Source organism: Leptodactylus fuscus, chromosome 11 (genome assembly GCF_031893055.1).
Source record: "Leptodactylus fuscus isolate aLepFus1 chromosome 11, aLepFus1.hap2, whole genome shotgun sequence".
Taxonomy (NCBI): Eukaryota; Metazoa; Chordata; class Amphibia; order Anura; family Leptodactylidae; genus Leptodactylus; species Leptodactylus fuscus.
The window spans coordinates 10,828,760-10,846,862 of NC_134275.1; the positions used below are offsets into that span (position 1 = coordinate 10,828,760).

Consider the following 18,103-nt stretch of genomic DNA (forward strand, 5'->3'; position numbering starts at 1 on the left):
TGATCAGGACTAGGCCAGAAAATGTTCTCAGGCATAAAAAGTTCTTGTGGTGAAAACTGATAAAAACAACCAGGGAGGCACAACACCCCCGATGTGCAGAGGTCAGACGTGTCACTTCTGTACAGGCGTACATGCAGCTTTCCCTAGACCCTGCATTGCTAAGAAGCTATAGTATGTACTGTCTTCTACTCTGCTTTGTGTGTCAGTCTATACTGCAACTCTGGCATTCCATTCATAAACCAGGTAGCCAGGCTGCAGTGCAAGGAATTGTGGGACAAAACAGAAGCGATGTAGACAGGATGTGAGTGAAGATGAGCAGGAAAACCCCAGCAGGTATTCTGAGAAAGCTTAAGCCGGCAGAGCAGCGGGCGGAAGCCGACTCACCCTGCAGAGCAGCGCTCGATACTGTGAATTATTTATCAGGGCAGAGCGGGGATGTGTCATACACCTGGCAGCGGGGGCAGCGGCTGTGAGACAATGGTCAGACTCTGCTCCCCTCCTGCCAGTGACAAGCAGTGACATCCTCCGTGTATCGGTGGCAGCAGCGGCCGCCTCCATTATGTCCAGCTGAGGGGATGTGAATGGCCTCGTACGCCTGTCATCTCCCCCCGCCCCATACGTGAGGCTTCCCCTCTGCTGGATCGGCTGCTGCTGTCATCTAGGTCAGAGTAACCTGCGGCAGTATGAGGCTGTCATGTCGTCTGTCACTGAGGACCGCCAAAGCGCTGCCCCCTCCTCTATCAGTCAAACCAGCACAGCAAGGGTTAATGAGGCCTGATCTGTGGTTGAGAAGCGGATAAAGATGCAGATGAGCAGTGGGAGGCGCCGCTGCACAGACAAAGGCTGCAGCCTGTACATGAAGACAGTAATACCGCCCTGCAGAGGAATCGCTGCCACCGCCACAGCAGTCACCGAGGACAGCTCTGCCAGTCAGCGAGACACCCAGAGGCCTGTCTGAGCGTTTGTTACAGTCTAGACTGTCTGCGTGACCCCCACATGACAACAGCGTAAACCCTCCTATCCTGATGGTCTGTTACAATGTATCAGCGCAGGGAGAGTCCAGTCACAGAAGATTGACAGCTCCGATACATTGTAATAAAGTGCAGCCGTGTGAGCAGGACTAGATCTCTAGAGCCGTGTCCATTCACTGTCAGCCAGCAGAGATCCTGAAACAGATGCAGAACATTTCCCTATGATGTGACTGAGCATGCGTTCAGGTGTACACGGCTGGCGCTACATGAGCAGGAGAAGGACTATGCACAATGTGACGCAGCAGCAGCTGTAACTATGTTGGACTGGATCTATCCTACTACCACAGATAGTAGGATATGGGGCCTGCACAGGCCTGTTATGGGGCCTGCACAGAGAACAGGGGCCCCATAACAAAACTAACTATGGCTCCATCCCCTGGTTCACTCCACACCAGAGTACGCAGCCCCATCCCAGGACAGGAGGCCCCAGAGGTGCGGAGGAGTGACCGGGCCCTAGGAGGGGGCAGGGACCTAATTATATCATGAAGGCTGCGGCCCACACTCATTAGTTGTAAGCAGTGAAGGGTTAACAGGAGGCAGACCCTGATCAGTCATCCTTCGGCCCCCTCGGACACCCACTAATCACATTACCGTGGCACACATGGACTGCAGCACGCCGGCGAATTCTGACCTGATTTGCAGTGGACGTCGCCCTGCAGGCTCGTACACAAACGCTTCAGTGGACAATACGAGGCCGCCCCTCCCCCCTAAATACTATGAAAACATCTTCTGTGCAGAACACAAGATATCAAATCTGTGCTGCAACTACAACTTCCATCATGCCGAGAGTTGTAGTCTCACCACAGCTGGAGGCCGCTGCCGTATTCTGGCTATGGTGCTGTTCACACAGGCCGCTGTAACATCTTATGCTTCAAGATCTGACAGCTGTCAGTGAACAGGTCAAGACTCGTAGACAAGAGGATACTCCTCACAGCTGAGGGTTTGCTACAATTGTATCCTAGACAATGCTCCTACAATCTGTTAGTGCAGGGAACATTTACATTGTAACAAACCAGGAGAGATGAAATCTGAGCAGCCGCTTGTAATGAGTGGAAACAGAGTACCAAACCCTCCGCTGTGCGCAGTATTACAGAGCGATGGGTCTGGGGGCTCCGGACAGAGACAATAAGGTTTCCATTCACCGACAATAAAGCAGAGATCTGAAACACAAAGTAACAGATAAACCTGACAACTCTCGGCCAATCACAGCCGTGTAGGGGGATCATGTGATGGCGTTACGCGGTTCTCACCGTTTTCCTCTCCTGCTTGAGCTCCTGTACGAAGCGCGTCAGCTCTGCCATGATCATTGACGTCATGTTCTCGGAGATGACCTCGTGCTGCCCGGCGTAGTCGTTCATCTCGTTCAGCGTGGTCTGGAAGGCTTTACATGACGTGTACCTGCGGCGTGGACACAAGCGGTCAGTGACTGTCTGCGCTGCCATACTGTGATATTATAGTAGCCCCCCCAAGTCTTACTAGCTGCTTCCCATAACTCTCAGATTGGGGCATGTAAGCAATGAAATCCGCTGTGTAGCCGAAACACCTGTCTGCTAGACAGTAGGATCTTAAACCAAAGCGACGTATACAGTGGCTACAAGGTTTATTTTATATGCAAAGCAGCGACAGACGACTGCAAAAGTCTACACACCCTGAGAACGGACTGAGCTCAGGATCCCCCGTCAGTCAGCGTTTTAGGACATGGGATACCCCTTTAAGTGGGTGTTGCAGTTTGACGACCCTGCTTCATATTGTGGGTCATTCCCCTCTGCGGCTGTGACGTCCATCTGGACACCCACTACAATCTGACCCCCGGTAATTAGGGGAGGGTGCAGTAATTAATGTGAGGCATGCAGAGGGGAGTGAGGGATGTGCACAATTCCTTGTATCTTGTGCCGAGTCCTCCGCTGACCTCCCCTCCCCCCACCACTCACTTCGACTCTTCCTCTTCTTTGGAGTTTTTCTTTGTTTGATATTTTTTTGATAAATTCCTGCAAAAAAAGAAGAAGAAGAAACAAAGACGGATCAGTGAAATCCTTGTAACTTCTCAAAAGTCAGCAGCAAGTTTCCATGACGCAGCAACAAGTTCCCCTCCACCTGTACCCGGCATAGTGCTGAGGGCCCTGCAGATCTAAGGAGGAAGGGGGCGGCGGGGGTTCTGCTTCTTAATTTCAAAATGACTCCTGCACTGGACCGGACACAACCTCTAATATGGTCAGGCCACTTATAATAATTCAGCTTTTCAAGAGTCCTGAATGGCAAATCTTCCTAGCTATGAATCCCTCCTGTATACCTGGGCAGATATATACAAGAAGTAGAAAGAATATACTGGGAAAGCTGAGTAAAGAGCTGATCAGGTGGGAAACCTTCCCCTTTAAGAGCTATAATAGCGGCCCTGATTAATCACTCAGCTTTCCTGAGATCAGACACAACATCTTGCCAGAGACTTCAAGCCAATGGAGTGCGCCTGAATGACAAGTCACCTTCCCCATTAAACCTATAGAGAAAAACAGCATTAACGTATTGAAAATTCAGCTTTCCCAGAGTCTTGAAAGACAAATCTAGCTTGTTGTGTAATGATAGCGCCCCCTCCAGTATATATGGTCAGTTATGTGTTTCTGGGTGTCCTAGCTCCGCCTCATCACACAGCTTTCCCAGGAACATACAATCTCTGCACACCATGAGATCAGCGCTGGAGTCTGGGCCGACCAGCTGGAGAGATCGCAGGGCGTGGATCAGGATGGCGAAAACAGAGCCCAGGACACCCAGGACGGGAGTAGTCACTGCAGGAACCACAACCCCCAACATCCACAGCCATATAACCCCTTCATATAAGATGACCCAGACACAGAGGAGGCAGTACTGACTGGGGGCAACACAAACTAGCCCATCACCACTCAGGAAAGCTGGGTGACCAGATGAGGTCTGCTCCGGCAGTGACCCCGGTACATGGGCTCTCTATATGTGACAAGCTGGCTGTCGTCTGACAACTGACATGAGATCATCTGCAGCGCAGCTCATCTCACCGGGAGCAACAATGTAACAAGAGAAAGTGTCTGTGTGCCTGATACAATGTATCCAGGGGGAGCATGACGGTGGCAGAGGGACACGTCACCCCTATATATCACAAAAACATGGAATAAGGAGAATGTGGGGTTAATGGGGGGTGTCAGTGCCTCCCCCTCATATAATCTCACGCTCTCACGCTGCCTCTTTAAGAAGTAATCTGCCCTCGGCTATAGATAACAGTCTCGGTTCCTATAGGTGACGCTGTTTGGTCCCGGAGGTAGACACCTGTCACTGTGCTATGGATACAAAACTCCACCAGAGGTTACCAAACACACACTGCTGTATCCCCGGGGTCCGCTGTGTGCACCCAACCCCCCACCCTGCGGCACCAGATACAAAGAAACTGCAATAACTGCCCGGCCAAGTGATAAAGTCACCGGGATATACAGTACCATATACTGACACTATATACTCTTACATGAGGTCACTGGGATATACAGTACCATATACCGACACTATATACTCTTACATGAGGTCACTGGTATATACAGTACCATATACTGACACTATATACTCTTACATGAGGTCACCGGGATATACAGTATACTGACACTATATACTCTTACATAAACTCACCAGGATATACTGATTTTGGATATGTGGGGGTAATGTGTCCACTTGGCCACTGTCATGCTCCGCCCCTCTGCTCCTCACACATTCTATCAGTGGTGCAGACACTTTCTCTTGTTACACTGTCAACTCCTGGGGTCAGGGATAATGGGAGTGATACATTATGTGTGATATAGAGATTAGAGTGTCAGCTCCTGGGGTCAGGGATGATGGGAGTGATATGTTATGTATCAGCTCCTGGGCTCAGGGATGATGACTACTGCAGAATATATAGATGCTATATGTACACCGGTCACATGACTCCTCTGATGCTCCTCCCCCGGTTTATGCTGACATCATGTACATTATTAATAAATACAATATGAAATATTTATTTCCATGTACAAAGCAACGTCTGCGCCAGCCCCCCCCAGTCAGCCATAGCACCAGCCCCCCCTCCCCCACCCCCATGGTCAGCCATAGCACCAGCCCCCCCCATGGTCATCCATAGCACCAGCCCCCCCCATGGTCAGCCATAGCACCAGGGCCCCTCCATCCTCCTGCTGTACAGGGGTCGCTCTCACTTACCGCAGCTGTTTTGCATAGTTGATCTCGATCTCCGCTCTCTCCTTCACAAACTTGATGTATTTCTCCAGAACCTCAATCCCCCACTGCGTGTGCTTCTCCAAGTTATCAAACTGATCCTAGAAGAGGAAGGAGGAGAGATGTGAGTGGCGAGAACACAGCTACACCGACATACACTACACCCGAATACACTGCCATATACTACACTGCGACTACACCCGAATACACTGCCTTATACTACACCACGACACCAGAATACACTGCCATATACTACACCATGACTACACTGCCATATACTACACCATGACTACACTGCCATATACTACACCACAATTACACCAGAATACACTGCCATATACTACACCACGACTACACCAGAATACACTGGCATATACTACACCAGAATACACTGTCAAATACTACACCACGACTACACCAGAATACACTGCCATATACTACACCACGACTACACCAGAATACACTGTCATATACTGTACTACACCGCAACTACACCAGAATACACTGCCATATATTACACCAGAATACACTGCCATATACTACACCACGACTACACCAGAATACACTGCCATATACTACACCGTGACTACACCAGAATACACTGCCAAATACTACACCACAACTACACCCGAATACACTGCCATATACTACACCACAACTACACCCGAATACACTGCCATATACTACACCGTGACTACACCAGAATACACTGCCATATACTACACCACGACTACACCAGAATACACTGTCATACTGTACTACACCGCAACTACACCAGAATACACTGTCATATACTACACCGCGATTACACCCGAATACACTGCCATATACTACACCAGAATACACTGTCACATACTACACCACAACTACATCCGAATACACTGCCATATACTACACCACGACTACACCCGAATACGCAGCCCAGCTCTGGGGTATAATACAGGATAAGTAATGTATGTACACAGTGACTGTACCAGCAGAATAGTGAGCACAGCTCTGGAGTATAATACAGGATAAGTAATGTAATGTATGTACACAGTGACTGCACCAGCAGAATAGTGAGCGCAGCTCTGGAGTATAATACAGGATATAACTGAGGATCAGTACACTGTGCAGGTGATCGGATGGAATACCCCCTTAAATATAATTGCTTTCTAGATTGTGCAGGTTGTGAGACTATCGGTGGGGTCTGCAGACAGTTAATACTGCACACAGAAGGTGATGTGATTTCAGGGCATTGATACCAGTGTATAGTGGTGGGTTCAGAGCCAAGTAATGGTCTGACATCAGTGATCACTTATCTGCACATCCTTTGGCGGTAGTGCTGGAAAATATCATCTAGGAAGAGGAATTAGGGGCCATTACTTTTGGGGAGATGATAGGAGAAGAGGAGATCACAGCAGTCCCGGTGTATCTGATATCAGATGAGTATTACTGGAAGCCGGGGGTGACATTGCATTAGTCTTCACCCCCCCTCGGCCGCTCACAATGACTCAGAGCCCATTTGCTGAGTTTATTTAGAAGGAATGTACTGAGAAGAATCCCGGCTCATTGAGTCCCAGCCAAAATCAGCTCACCCAAGGCGTCCATCACTGTCAGCGCTGACCCCCGGGGTGACCCCAGGGCAGGAAACACAGAGCGACCTAGATTTCCCCTCATCCCGTGATCTTAAAGGGAAAATCCCGACTGTACAGAGTAATATATACAGAGGGAAAAAAATAACAGGAAATTTAACCCAGGACTTAGTTAGGACTTTCTGGTTCCTGGGAAAGCTGTGTTACAGACACTCGTATTACAGATGCTATGAGGCTTGTCACCCAGCTTTTCCGGCTTCCTGACACTAGGTCGGCCTATCTGTTGGAAGAGAACCAGAACAACGGACACATAACTAGAATAGGGTCTGACAGGTGTCTCTCTCCTGGTCATTTGCAACACAGATGTGAACGAAGCCTAAATGACACGTCCAATAGTGAAGTACAACGGGAGTCCGGAAAAGGCAAAGCGATGGCCGACTGTGCTAGGTGATGATAGTAAGGCAGCAACGATTGTGATGGAGGCACATGAATATGATGGGTGATGTATCTCATGGGGTGAAGATGGTGAATGACTATGAGTGATAAAGACTGAAAATTATGATGGTTGGTGATGGTGATATCATTGGGTGACTATGGATAGTGATAATGGGTGACATTCGGTGATGATGGGTGACTATAGAGGGTGATGATGATGATGGGTGACATCGGATGACTATAGAGGGTGATGAATATGGGAGACTATAGCAGGTGATAAATATGGGTGACATCGGGTGACTATGGATAGTGATGGTGATGAGGGCAGAGGGAGATCCGGGGCCCAACTTGAGGCATCAAGCGGCTCAGCCCTGACTGCACATACGCAGCCTCCCCCGAGCCCAGGAGCAGCAGTGGACGGCAGGGGTTGTAGTAGCGGCGGGTGGTGATTATATAAATCCTCCGACTCTGGCTGGGAAATCACATCTGCAGCAGTGAGAAAAACAAGATTTACTCATCCAGATCAGAGGGAGTAGAAAGGAATGAGGGAGCGCAGGAGCGGCCAACGTGCAGGCACGCCAAAAACACGACAATCAGCAGCGAGAGCAACACACAGCACAACGGGGCAGAGCTACACCCTACACACAGCACAGCGGGGCAATACTACACCCTACACACAGAACAGCGGTGTAATGCTACACCCTACACACAGCACAGCGGGGCAGAGCTACACCCTACACACAGCAGAGCAATGCTACACCCTACACACAGCACAGCGGGGCAGAGCTACACCCTACACACAGCACAGCGGGGCAATACTACACCCTACACACAGCACAGCAGGGCAATACTACACCCTACACACAGAACAGCGGTGCAATGCTACACCCTACACACAGCACAGCGGGGCAGAGCTACACCCTACACACAGCACAGGGGGGCAATACTACACCCTACACACAGCACAGCAGGGCAATACTACACCCTACACACAGAACAGCGGTGCAATGCTACACCCTACACACAGCACAGCGGGGCAGAGCTACACCCTACACACAGCACAGCGGGGCAATACTACACCCTACACACAGCACAGCAGGGCAATACTACACCCTACACACAGAACAGCGGTGCAATGCTACACCCTACACACAGCACAGCGGGGCAGAGCTACACCCTACACACAGCACAGCAGAGCAATGCTACACCCTACACACAGCACAGCGGGGCAATGCTTCACCCTACACACAGCACAGAGGGGCAATGCTACACCCCACACACAGCACAGAGGGGCAATGCTACAACCCTACACACAGCTCCGAGGGGCAATGCTACACCCTACACACAGCACAGAGGGGCAATGCTACACCCTACACACAGCTCCGAGGGGCAATGCTACACCCTACACACAGCACAGAGGGGCAATGCTACACCCTACACACAGTACAGCGGTGCAATGCTACACCCTACACACAGCACAGCGGTGCAATGCTACACCCTACACACAGCACAGAGGGGCAATGCTACACCCTACACACAGCTCCGAGGGGCAATGCTACACCCTACACACAGCACAGAGGGGCAATGCTACACCCTACACACAGTACAGCGGTGCAATGCTACACCCTACACACAGCACAGCGGTGCAATGCTACACCCTACACACAGCACAGAGGGGCAATGCTACACCCTATACACAGCACTGCGGGGCAACGCTACACTCCACACAGCACAGAGGAGCAATGCTACACCCCACACACAGCACAGCGGGGCAATGCTACACCCTACACACAGCACAGCGGGGCAATGCTACACCCTACACACAGCACAGCGGGGCAGAGCTACACCCTACACACAGCACAGCGGGACAGAGCTACACCCTACACACAGCACAGCGGGACAGAGCTACACCCTACACACAGCACAGCGGGGCAATGCTACACCCTACACACATCACAGCAGGGCAGAGCTACACCTGGCAGAAATAGCTATATACTCCATACAGGACACAGTACAAGTGCTCCCTGTTAGCCATGTCAGGAGAGGCCGACTGTAGGACAGGAGAATACAATCTATTACTATCTGTTATCAGCCATGTCAGGAGAGGAGAGGCCGACTGTAGGACAGGGGAATACAATCTATTACTATCTGTTATCAGCCATGTCAGGAGAGGCCGACTGTAGGACAGGGGAATACAATCTATTACTACCTGTTATCAGCCATGTCAGGAGAGGAGAGGCCGACTGTAGGACAGGAGAATACAATCTATTACTATCTGTTATCAGCCATTTCAGTTTGGAGCCCTCCACATACTAACCCCACCATCCACAGCTTCATAACAATGGTGTTTCATAGACCACCCCTCCTGCGCCTCCTCGGCTGGGCCCCGGCTCAGGTAATTTACGTTCTTACGCAGAATATTTGCTGAATAAAATTCCAGGAATTCCAGGATTTATTTTGTTTTTAATAAAATCCCATTTCCTCATTCATCCCCTAGGAGAAGACATAATGGACACCAGCTCCACCGGGCCGGGTTACATTTCTGCCCCAACTTCAGGGGTCCATTAAGAACGTGATCTGGTTATTACGGCCCCGCCTGTGTATGTGTCGGTCTTCACTGCAGTGGTGGCATTCCATTCATACACCAAGCGGCACAAGATGACCCTTCTGTAGATATTAACTCTTCCAGGGAACAGATTGCGCCAGTGTTAAACCGCTAAGGAGGATCTGTAAACATTTTGCGCTCATTAATCATCACTATTGGCTGGTGTTGCGGTGATTCACGCTCAGCTGGGACCCGTCTGTGCTGGAACGTGTTGCATGTTTGTTTGCAAAGCAAAGAATCAGAAAATAAGTATACACGGCGGCAACCAGCAGCAATGTCACGTCACAGCGCCATTTATGTGACACGGCAAACAACAACCACTTCTATCAATGCCACGTTTGTAGGGAGGAGGGTCCGGATCTGCAGCTGCCACCCCAGCCGCCCCTCATAAATTATACACAGCACCTGAACACAGGCATTGTGCCGAGAAACAATACGCAGGTATGAGACCGCGGAGACAGGCTATGGAAAACAGCAGGACATATCGGAGAAAAAAACTGGACAATATCCCTTTAAGAGCAGGCGATACAGTGGGTCAGATACCGGGACACAAGACAGGGGTGTCACTGGAACCCTGCCATACGGAAACGGCACTATAACTATGGATTCTGGGAAAGCTGGGTAACAACTGTAAGGAGGACAACATAAGAGTTTAGATTTCTCAGGAGACTTGGAAAGCTGTGTGACAACCCATGTGGGTCATGTAATGCAGGTCATAATGGTTGTCACCCAGCTTTACCAGCATCCTGACACAGCAACGACAATTAACAACATAACATTTTGGAGCCTGGGAAAGCTGTGACTAAAGTCACACAAGTGACCACCCAGCTTTCCCAGAGACCGATAGAGCACTTCTATCAGCCTGGTCTCCAGTACTGACCACTTCCAGTACAATAACATTTTGACATGGTGTCACGTCACGGGTCCCGAGTTTGGCGGCTGCGCCAGGGACACGACAGAGGCGGCTCTTTGTCTCAGGACGGAGAGGAATGTGCCCGGTATGGCCGTGGGAGGGCGGAAAATGGGGAGACATTTACAGAAGTACTGAGCGGCCACAAGGAAAACACCGCTCCTGTGTTATCAGGTCATGAATAATACAAGGAGACAGCACACCCCTCACTGCCCGCAACCTACAACAGCCTGATCTGATACAGGGAAAGCTGGGTGGCAGCATCTCCCATAGGACTCACTCAGCTTTCCAAGAACCCTGCACGATTAGATTAACCTACTTCCCGTGAGCCCACGTTGTGCCCTCAGTGATGTACAAGATGCTAGAAAAGCTGGGTGACAGTCAATCATCTCACTGCCCAGATAAGAAAAACTAGTCATTCCCACGCCGCTAGGTACCAGTAAGATATACCTAGGATAGTTAGCACTCAGCTTTCCCAGGAGCAGATAGAGCTAATGAACAGCAGAATGGACTGGTCACTGCATAACTAAGGTAAAAAAGGTAAGTGAAGACTGATCTGTAGAGGAAGACATTCAGGTGCTCACCCAGCTTTTCCAGGAACAGATAATTACTATGTGAAAAGCAAGAAGGGAGAACTTGTGAGACACTGAATTTAGGGGGAAAAGGAAGATAAAATGGTTATCAGAGGAGTCTCCTATAAGATGACTTGGATATATAAAACAGATATAAAAGGATGGACAGAACTCCAAATCCTGATCATTGTTAGGCTTATTTACAAGGTGAACACTCCCCGATCCAACAAGAACAAGATATCAGAGAAACGCAAAGATTCAGGCTGAGAATGTGTCTGCCGCGAAACTGGAGAAAATGGAACCCAAATCCGTGAAGGAGTCTGTGCATGCAGCAAGACGCAGACCACTCCTCACCTCCTAACACAACCCGTCACGGATCTGGTGGGTTTCGGTCAGTCACATGTGGATATATGGCAGAAATGGGATCAGCGGCGCCCGGGTCTGGTCTGACCACTGGAGATCTGTCCAAGCCCACAAGCACAAGAAGACCCTATTCTGAGAAGGAGACCAAGAACAGGACACGGGGACTACCTAAGGAAGAGTCCTATACCCACAAGATCGCGCTGATAACAGGGAGCAGCAGCATACAATAAACTCTACACCCTACAGTCAGCCTCTCCTGACATGGCTGATAACAGATAGTAATAGATTGTATTCCCCTGTCCTACAGTCGGCCTCTCCTGACATGGATGATAACAGATAGTAATAGATTGTATTCCCCTGTCCTACAGTCGGCCTCTCCCCTCCTGACATGGCTGATAACAGATAGTAATAGATTGTATTCCCCTGTCCTACAGTCGGCCTCTCCCCTCCTGACATGGCTGATAACAGATAGTAATAGATTGTATTCCCCTGTCCTACAGTCGGCCTCTCCTCTCCTGACATGGCTGATAACAGATAGTAATAGATTGTATTCCCCTGTCCTACAGTCGGCCTCTCCCCTCCTGACATAGCTGATAACAGATAGTAATAGATTGTATTCCCCTGTCCTACAGTCGGCCTCTCCTCTCCTGACATGGCTGATAACAGATAGTAATAGATTGTATTCCCCTCTCCTACAGTCGGCCTCTCCTGACATGGCTGATAACAGATAGTAATAGATTGTATACCCCTGTCCTACAGTCGGCCTCTCCTCTCCTGACATGGCTGATAACAGATAGTAATAGATTGTATTCCCCTGTCCTACAGTCGGCCTCTCCTCTCCTGACATGGCTGATAACAGATAGTAATAGATTGTATTCCCCTGTCCTACAGTCGGCCTCTCCTGACATGGCTGATAACAGATAGTAATAGATTGTAGTCACTTGTCCTACAGTCGGCCTCTCCTGACATGGGTCGGTGATTGTGGTGACGTTGGTGATACAGATGTGTAATAAACTAATCAACACCTTGAGAATTGTCAGCACTGAGAATGACTATACAGTTCTGGGGGCGTCAGGTTGTTGGGTAGGCGGGGGCCTTGGGGGGGGGTTGGTTCTGGCATTTTCAGTGAGAAAATAACCAGCAGCAGGTAATAACAGGTGATGATTTGATCGGCTACACTGGTGGGGTCTTGGACCCCTATAATCTGCAGCCACACCCCCTCCCATGAGGGGTCCAGGCTCTCTTTACTGTACAGTATGGCAGTATTTTGCATTTTCTCAATTGCAAAATCACAACTCCCAGCATTCCCTGACAATGTTTGGCTAAGAGAGCATGCTGGGTAATGAAGTTCTGAGGAGCCAGAAGTTGGACACTGCTTACCTATGGATTCTGAACTATTGGAAGCAGCTGCACACTTACAGGGGCCACACCCAGAATCTCCGGGCCCCTGAGACTGCTCATACAGGACAAGGCCTTACCCAAACCCAGACGATGCAATGTCCAACATCACAGTCACCACATACTCTCTGTTATCAGCCACAATACTAAACTATCATGGCACTTGCACCCACCAAATCCTTTCCCAATACTGGGAGCCTAAGAACGAGTACCGCCAAACTCTCTGTTATCAGCCAAGACGCAGCACAGAACATCAATACTACAGCAGCAAATGTACCCCTAATCCTGCCCCCAAAAGTGCCAGTCAGGGGACAAGGACCCCAGTGCCACCCCCCATACTATACCAAGGACGGCAGCATATAGTCAGAGATGACCAGCTTTGTATTAGGCTATTGCTCTCTGCTATCAGCCAGGACTAGTATGGTTATTACAGGGGAGCCGCTGTCATGGCGGGCAGTCTCCAGGGCGTTTCGTACGTCACAGTCGCGGATGTGATATCTGCGAGTTACTGTAATTATGTCAAACTTGCAAAGAATGAGATGAATATTAATGAGCGAAGGGATTGTGCCGCAGCGGACGCACGCCCTGCGAATATTACCCGCTAATTATTATACACAACGTTAATTGCTGCCAGCCAGTGACACACTTCTGTCCATCATGTAAAACACCCATGTGTGAATACCTGGAAGGATTCATTGCTCTATATATGATTTATTGCAAGGAAAACCCAGCTTTCCAAAGACCCTGCAAAGCCATTAAACCTAGTTGTTATAGCTCTTCTACTGTAAAGACTTCATAGCAGTCTATACTGACAATCTAGCATTCTATTCATGAAATAGTACGCTGAGATCCCGGGGTGTGTTGCAAAACCTAAGGAAACAGATGCAACATCTCAGGGGCCTCAGGACACCCTGGAAAATTTGGATAAATTTTCTGGGTGCTCCAAGGCTGTGGACAGGAGGCAGCCGGTTGTCAGAGACTGAACGTGACTCATCTCTATGGGGAGAGGCTGCAAACCACGAGGTTAATCCCGCACAACCTTCCTGTGAATGTGCCGCTCCTCACACCCCTCATTCTTATGCATAGTTCTAGGGTTCAATCAATGACTATTTATGAGGCTGCATCACAGAAAAAACAGGGTGACGTCGTCACAGGGCGAGAGGCTGAGAGAGGAGGGGGTGAGAGGCCACAGGCCACCGCAGAGACCGCCTGCTGTACAGACTGACACACAGGCATAACAGTTACACATACGGTGGAGGAATTATATATCGGGGCGCTATAAGGGACCAAGATATGACTGGACGGTCAGATGTCACATGGCTCAGACAAGAAATGCTTCACAACACCAGAAAATACATTGTATGAGGGGGGGGGGGGGTATATGAGGGGTGTATGGGGGGTGGGGGTATATGAGGGGTGTATGGGGGTATATGAGGGGTATATGAGAGGTGTATGGGGGGGGGATTATGAGGGGTGTATGGGGGGGTATATGAGGGGGGTATGGGGGGGAGATATGAGGGGTGTATGGGGGGGGTATATGAGGGGTGTCCACTGCTGGCACAGCAGAGCTCTACTTTTATAAATCTCAGCAATCAAGATTTCAATCTTTTTTCTTTTTTGCTCTATTTACATCCAAAGCTGTTGGTAGACCTGAGATAAAGCATCGTCTGAACTAGACCAGAGCTTGCAAGTCATGTGACCTCAAAGCTCAATGCAGCTACAATGCACCGCTCCAGAGAAACCCCGAATAGTAAACTCAGCTTTAGGCATAACCAGAGAAGAAAAACATCCCGTGACGGAATATACGAAAGAGTATACAGAGGAGTATATACAGAGGTAAAGCTGACTATCTGTTATCAGCCATGTCAGGAGAGGCCGACTGTAGGACAGGAGAATACAATCTATTACTATCTGTTATCAGCCATGTCAGGAGAGGAGAGGCTGACTGTAGGACAGGGGAATACAATCTATTACTATCTGTTATCTGCCATGTCAGGAGAGGAGAGGCCGACTGTAGGACAGGAGAATACAATCTATTACTATCTGTTATCAGCCATGTCAGGAGAGGAGAGGCTGACTGTAGGACAGGGGAATACAATCTATTACTATCTGTTATCAGCCATGTCAGGAGAGGAGAGGCTGACTGTAGGACAGGGGAATACAATCTATTACTATCTGTTATCTGCCATGTCAGGAGAGGAGAGGCCGACTGTAGGAGAGGGGAATACAATCTATTACTATCTGCTATCAGCCATGTCAGGAGACGCCGACTGTAGGACAGGAGAATACAATCTATTACTATCTGTTATCAGCCATGTCAGGAGGGGAGAGGCCGACTGTAGGACAGGGGAATACAATCTATTACTATCTGTTATCAGCCATGTCAGGAGAGGAGAGGCCGACTGTAGGACAGGGGAATACAATCTATTACTATCTGTTATCAGCCATGTCAGGAGGGGAGAGGCCGACTGTAGGACAGGGGAATACAATCTATTACTATCTGTTATCAGCCATGTCAGGAGGGGCCGACTGTAGGACAGGGGAATACAATCTATTACTATCTGTTATCAGCCATGTCAGGAGAAGATAGGCTGACTGTAGGACAGAGGACTACAATCTACTATAAGATAAGAGAAGATAAACCTTTAATAGTCCCACATTGGGGAAATTTCAGAATGTTACAGCAGCCTAGTAATACAGATACAGGATAATACAAAGTAATATATTACAGACGTAGAAATACATATGCTGAGAAGAGAAGATATACTAGGAGTCCATAGCAGCTAAGGAACAGAAGAAGAAAGAAGGCAGACTTCATAGTCATAATCATTAGTTTTCAGTGCAGGATGATCTCCACTTGGGCCTGATGTAGATTATACAGCCTGGTCGCAGTTGGAAGGAAGGACCTGCGATAGCTCCTTCTCACACTTGGGGTGAAGCAGTCGGTCACTTACAGTGCTGCCAAGTGCCATCAAGGTCCCATACATGGGGTGGGATTTGTTCTTGCGCATGGAGCTCACCACAGACAGTATCTTTCTGTCACCCACCACCTGTACTGGGTCCAGAGGGCTCTCCAAGACAGAGCTGGCCCTCCTGATCAGCCTGTCAAGTCTATTTCTGTCCCTGGTTGATATACTGCTCCCCCAGCAGGCCACACCAAAAACTATGGCTGAAGCAACCACAGAGTTGAAAAAGGCCCTAAGAAGTGGCCCCTGGACTCCGAAGGCCCTCAGCCTCCTGAGCAGGTAGAGCCTGCTGTGGCCCTTTCTGTGCAGCGCCTCCAGGTGATCAGCCCAGTCTAGTTTATTATTGAGGATCACACTCAGGTACTTTAAGTCCTGACTATCTCAATACATGTCCCTTGGATCTCCACCGGGGTCGGAGCACTTCTCCGTTTCCCAAAGTCCACCACCATCTCCTTGGTCTTCCCAGCATTAATCCTGAGCTGGTTCTGCTGGCACCATTCAACAAAGTCCAGGTTTAAGTCTCTGTATTCCCTATCGTCGCCATCAGTGATAAGGCCGACTATAGCAGAGTCATCGGAGTACTTCTGTAAGTAACAGCTGGAGGAGTTGTGCCTAAAGTCAGCAGTGTACAGTGTGACGAGAAATGGGGCAAGAACTGTACCTTGTGGTGCCCCCGTACTACAGATCACAGTGTCAGACACACAGTCCCGGGCTCTCACATACTGAGGGCGGGTTGTCAGGTAGTCTAGGATCCAGTAGGACAGGTGATGGTCCACTCCACCAAGGTTCAGCTTCTCCCTCAGTAGTCCTGGCTCAATGGTGTTGAACGCACTGGAGAAATCACAGAACATTATTCTCACAGTGTTCCCGGGTTTCTCCAGGTGAGAGAGAGCTCTATGAAGAAGGTGAATGATGGCGTCATCTACCCCAATGCCCGGCCGATAGGCAAACTGGAGGGGTCCAGAGCGGAGCTCACTAGGGGGCGTAGGTGTGTCAGGACCAGTCTCTCTAGGACCTTCATCAGGTGGGATGTCAGTGCTACAGGTCGGTAGTCATTGTAGCACATCGGGTTGGGTTTCTTTGGGACTGGTACCACACAAGATGTCTTCCACAGTTGAGGTACCACTCCCAGCTTTAGACTCATATTGTACATGTGCGTGATGATGCCACACAACTGGTCTCCGCACACTTGAAGAACTCTTGCACTATCTGTTATCAGCCATTCTAAGTCGGGGTGAGTCTGACTGTAGTTTTCTTCAATGCGATTAATGACAATGTAGAACTTTCCTGCCCCCATGATCACTATAAGGCTGGATTCACACTTGTATAGGAGACTCGTGCAAGGACTTTGCTCTCGGCCATTTCAGTATATATCCAGCGGTTGACCCCATTATAGTCTATGGGGTGTGCGGGTTTACACTTATAACTGCTTGTTTAGCGGGCAGGGTCTCTATTTTTCAAGTCTTTATGCGGACCAGAATAATGAAAACCTGAACGCTAATGTGAACCAAGTGTAAGCGACTGGTCCATTTAGTTGATTTTGTCTGTTTCTGGGAAAGCTGGGTGATACACAAATAATCAGCTTTTCACAAGACCTGCAGGCTAGGGAATCTGAATTGGCGGCCATATTTGTTGCCATGCAGCTTTTCCAGGTACTGATATAACTGACTCACCCATTACACCATAGATATAATAGGACGGGGTGTTCCTGGCAGCCTCACAGGGCGAGCAGCAGAGACATCTGCACCCCGGGAGGAGGAAGCAGCGCGGAGTGGCCTGAATTACAACATGTCCTTGTGCAAGTCTTCAGCGCACAGAGCAGAGGACGTCTCAGGATGCTGAAGATTTAGGGATGAAAAGTCACCTCCACCCAGCGGAGGGCACCCCAGGACCCAAATGGGGGAACACAGCTGAGAATATGGGGGAGGGAGGGGGTTGGGTTGAGATGGTCACTGACTGGTGACTGACTGGCTCGCACCCCCACAATTATACAATGGTATATCCCTACAATATTACATGTATGTACACGGG

At 49.4% G+C, this 18,103-nt stretch overlaps 1 protein-coding gene across 17 annotated transcripts in view; it reads right to left on the bottom strand.

Annotated features, from left to right (window-relative positions):
* FNBP1 (formin binding protein 1) overlaps positions 1-18,103 on the bottom strand; it is a 57,943-nt gene that overhangs the window by 36,823 nt on the left and 3,017 nt on the right. For all 17 annotated transcript variants that reach the window (XM_075260718.1, XM_075260733.1, XM_075260732.1 and 14 more), the window contains exons 2-4: positions 5,235-5,350; positions 2,963-3,019; positions 2,282-2,429 (exon numbers count right to left, since the gene is read on the bottom strand). In XM_075260718.1, coding sequence (XP_075116819.1) covers positions 2,282-2,429; positions 2,963-3,019; positions 5,235-5,350 — 321 coding nt within the window. The remainder of the gene's footprint in view (positions 1-2,281; positions 2,430-2,962; positions 3,020-5,234; positions 5,351-18,103) is intronic.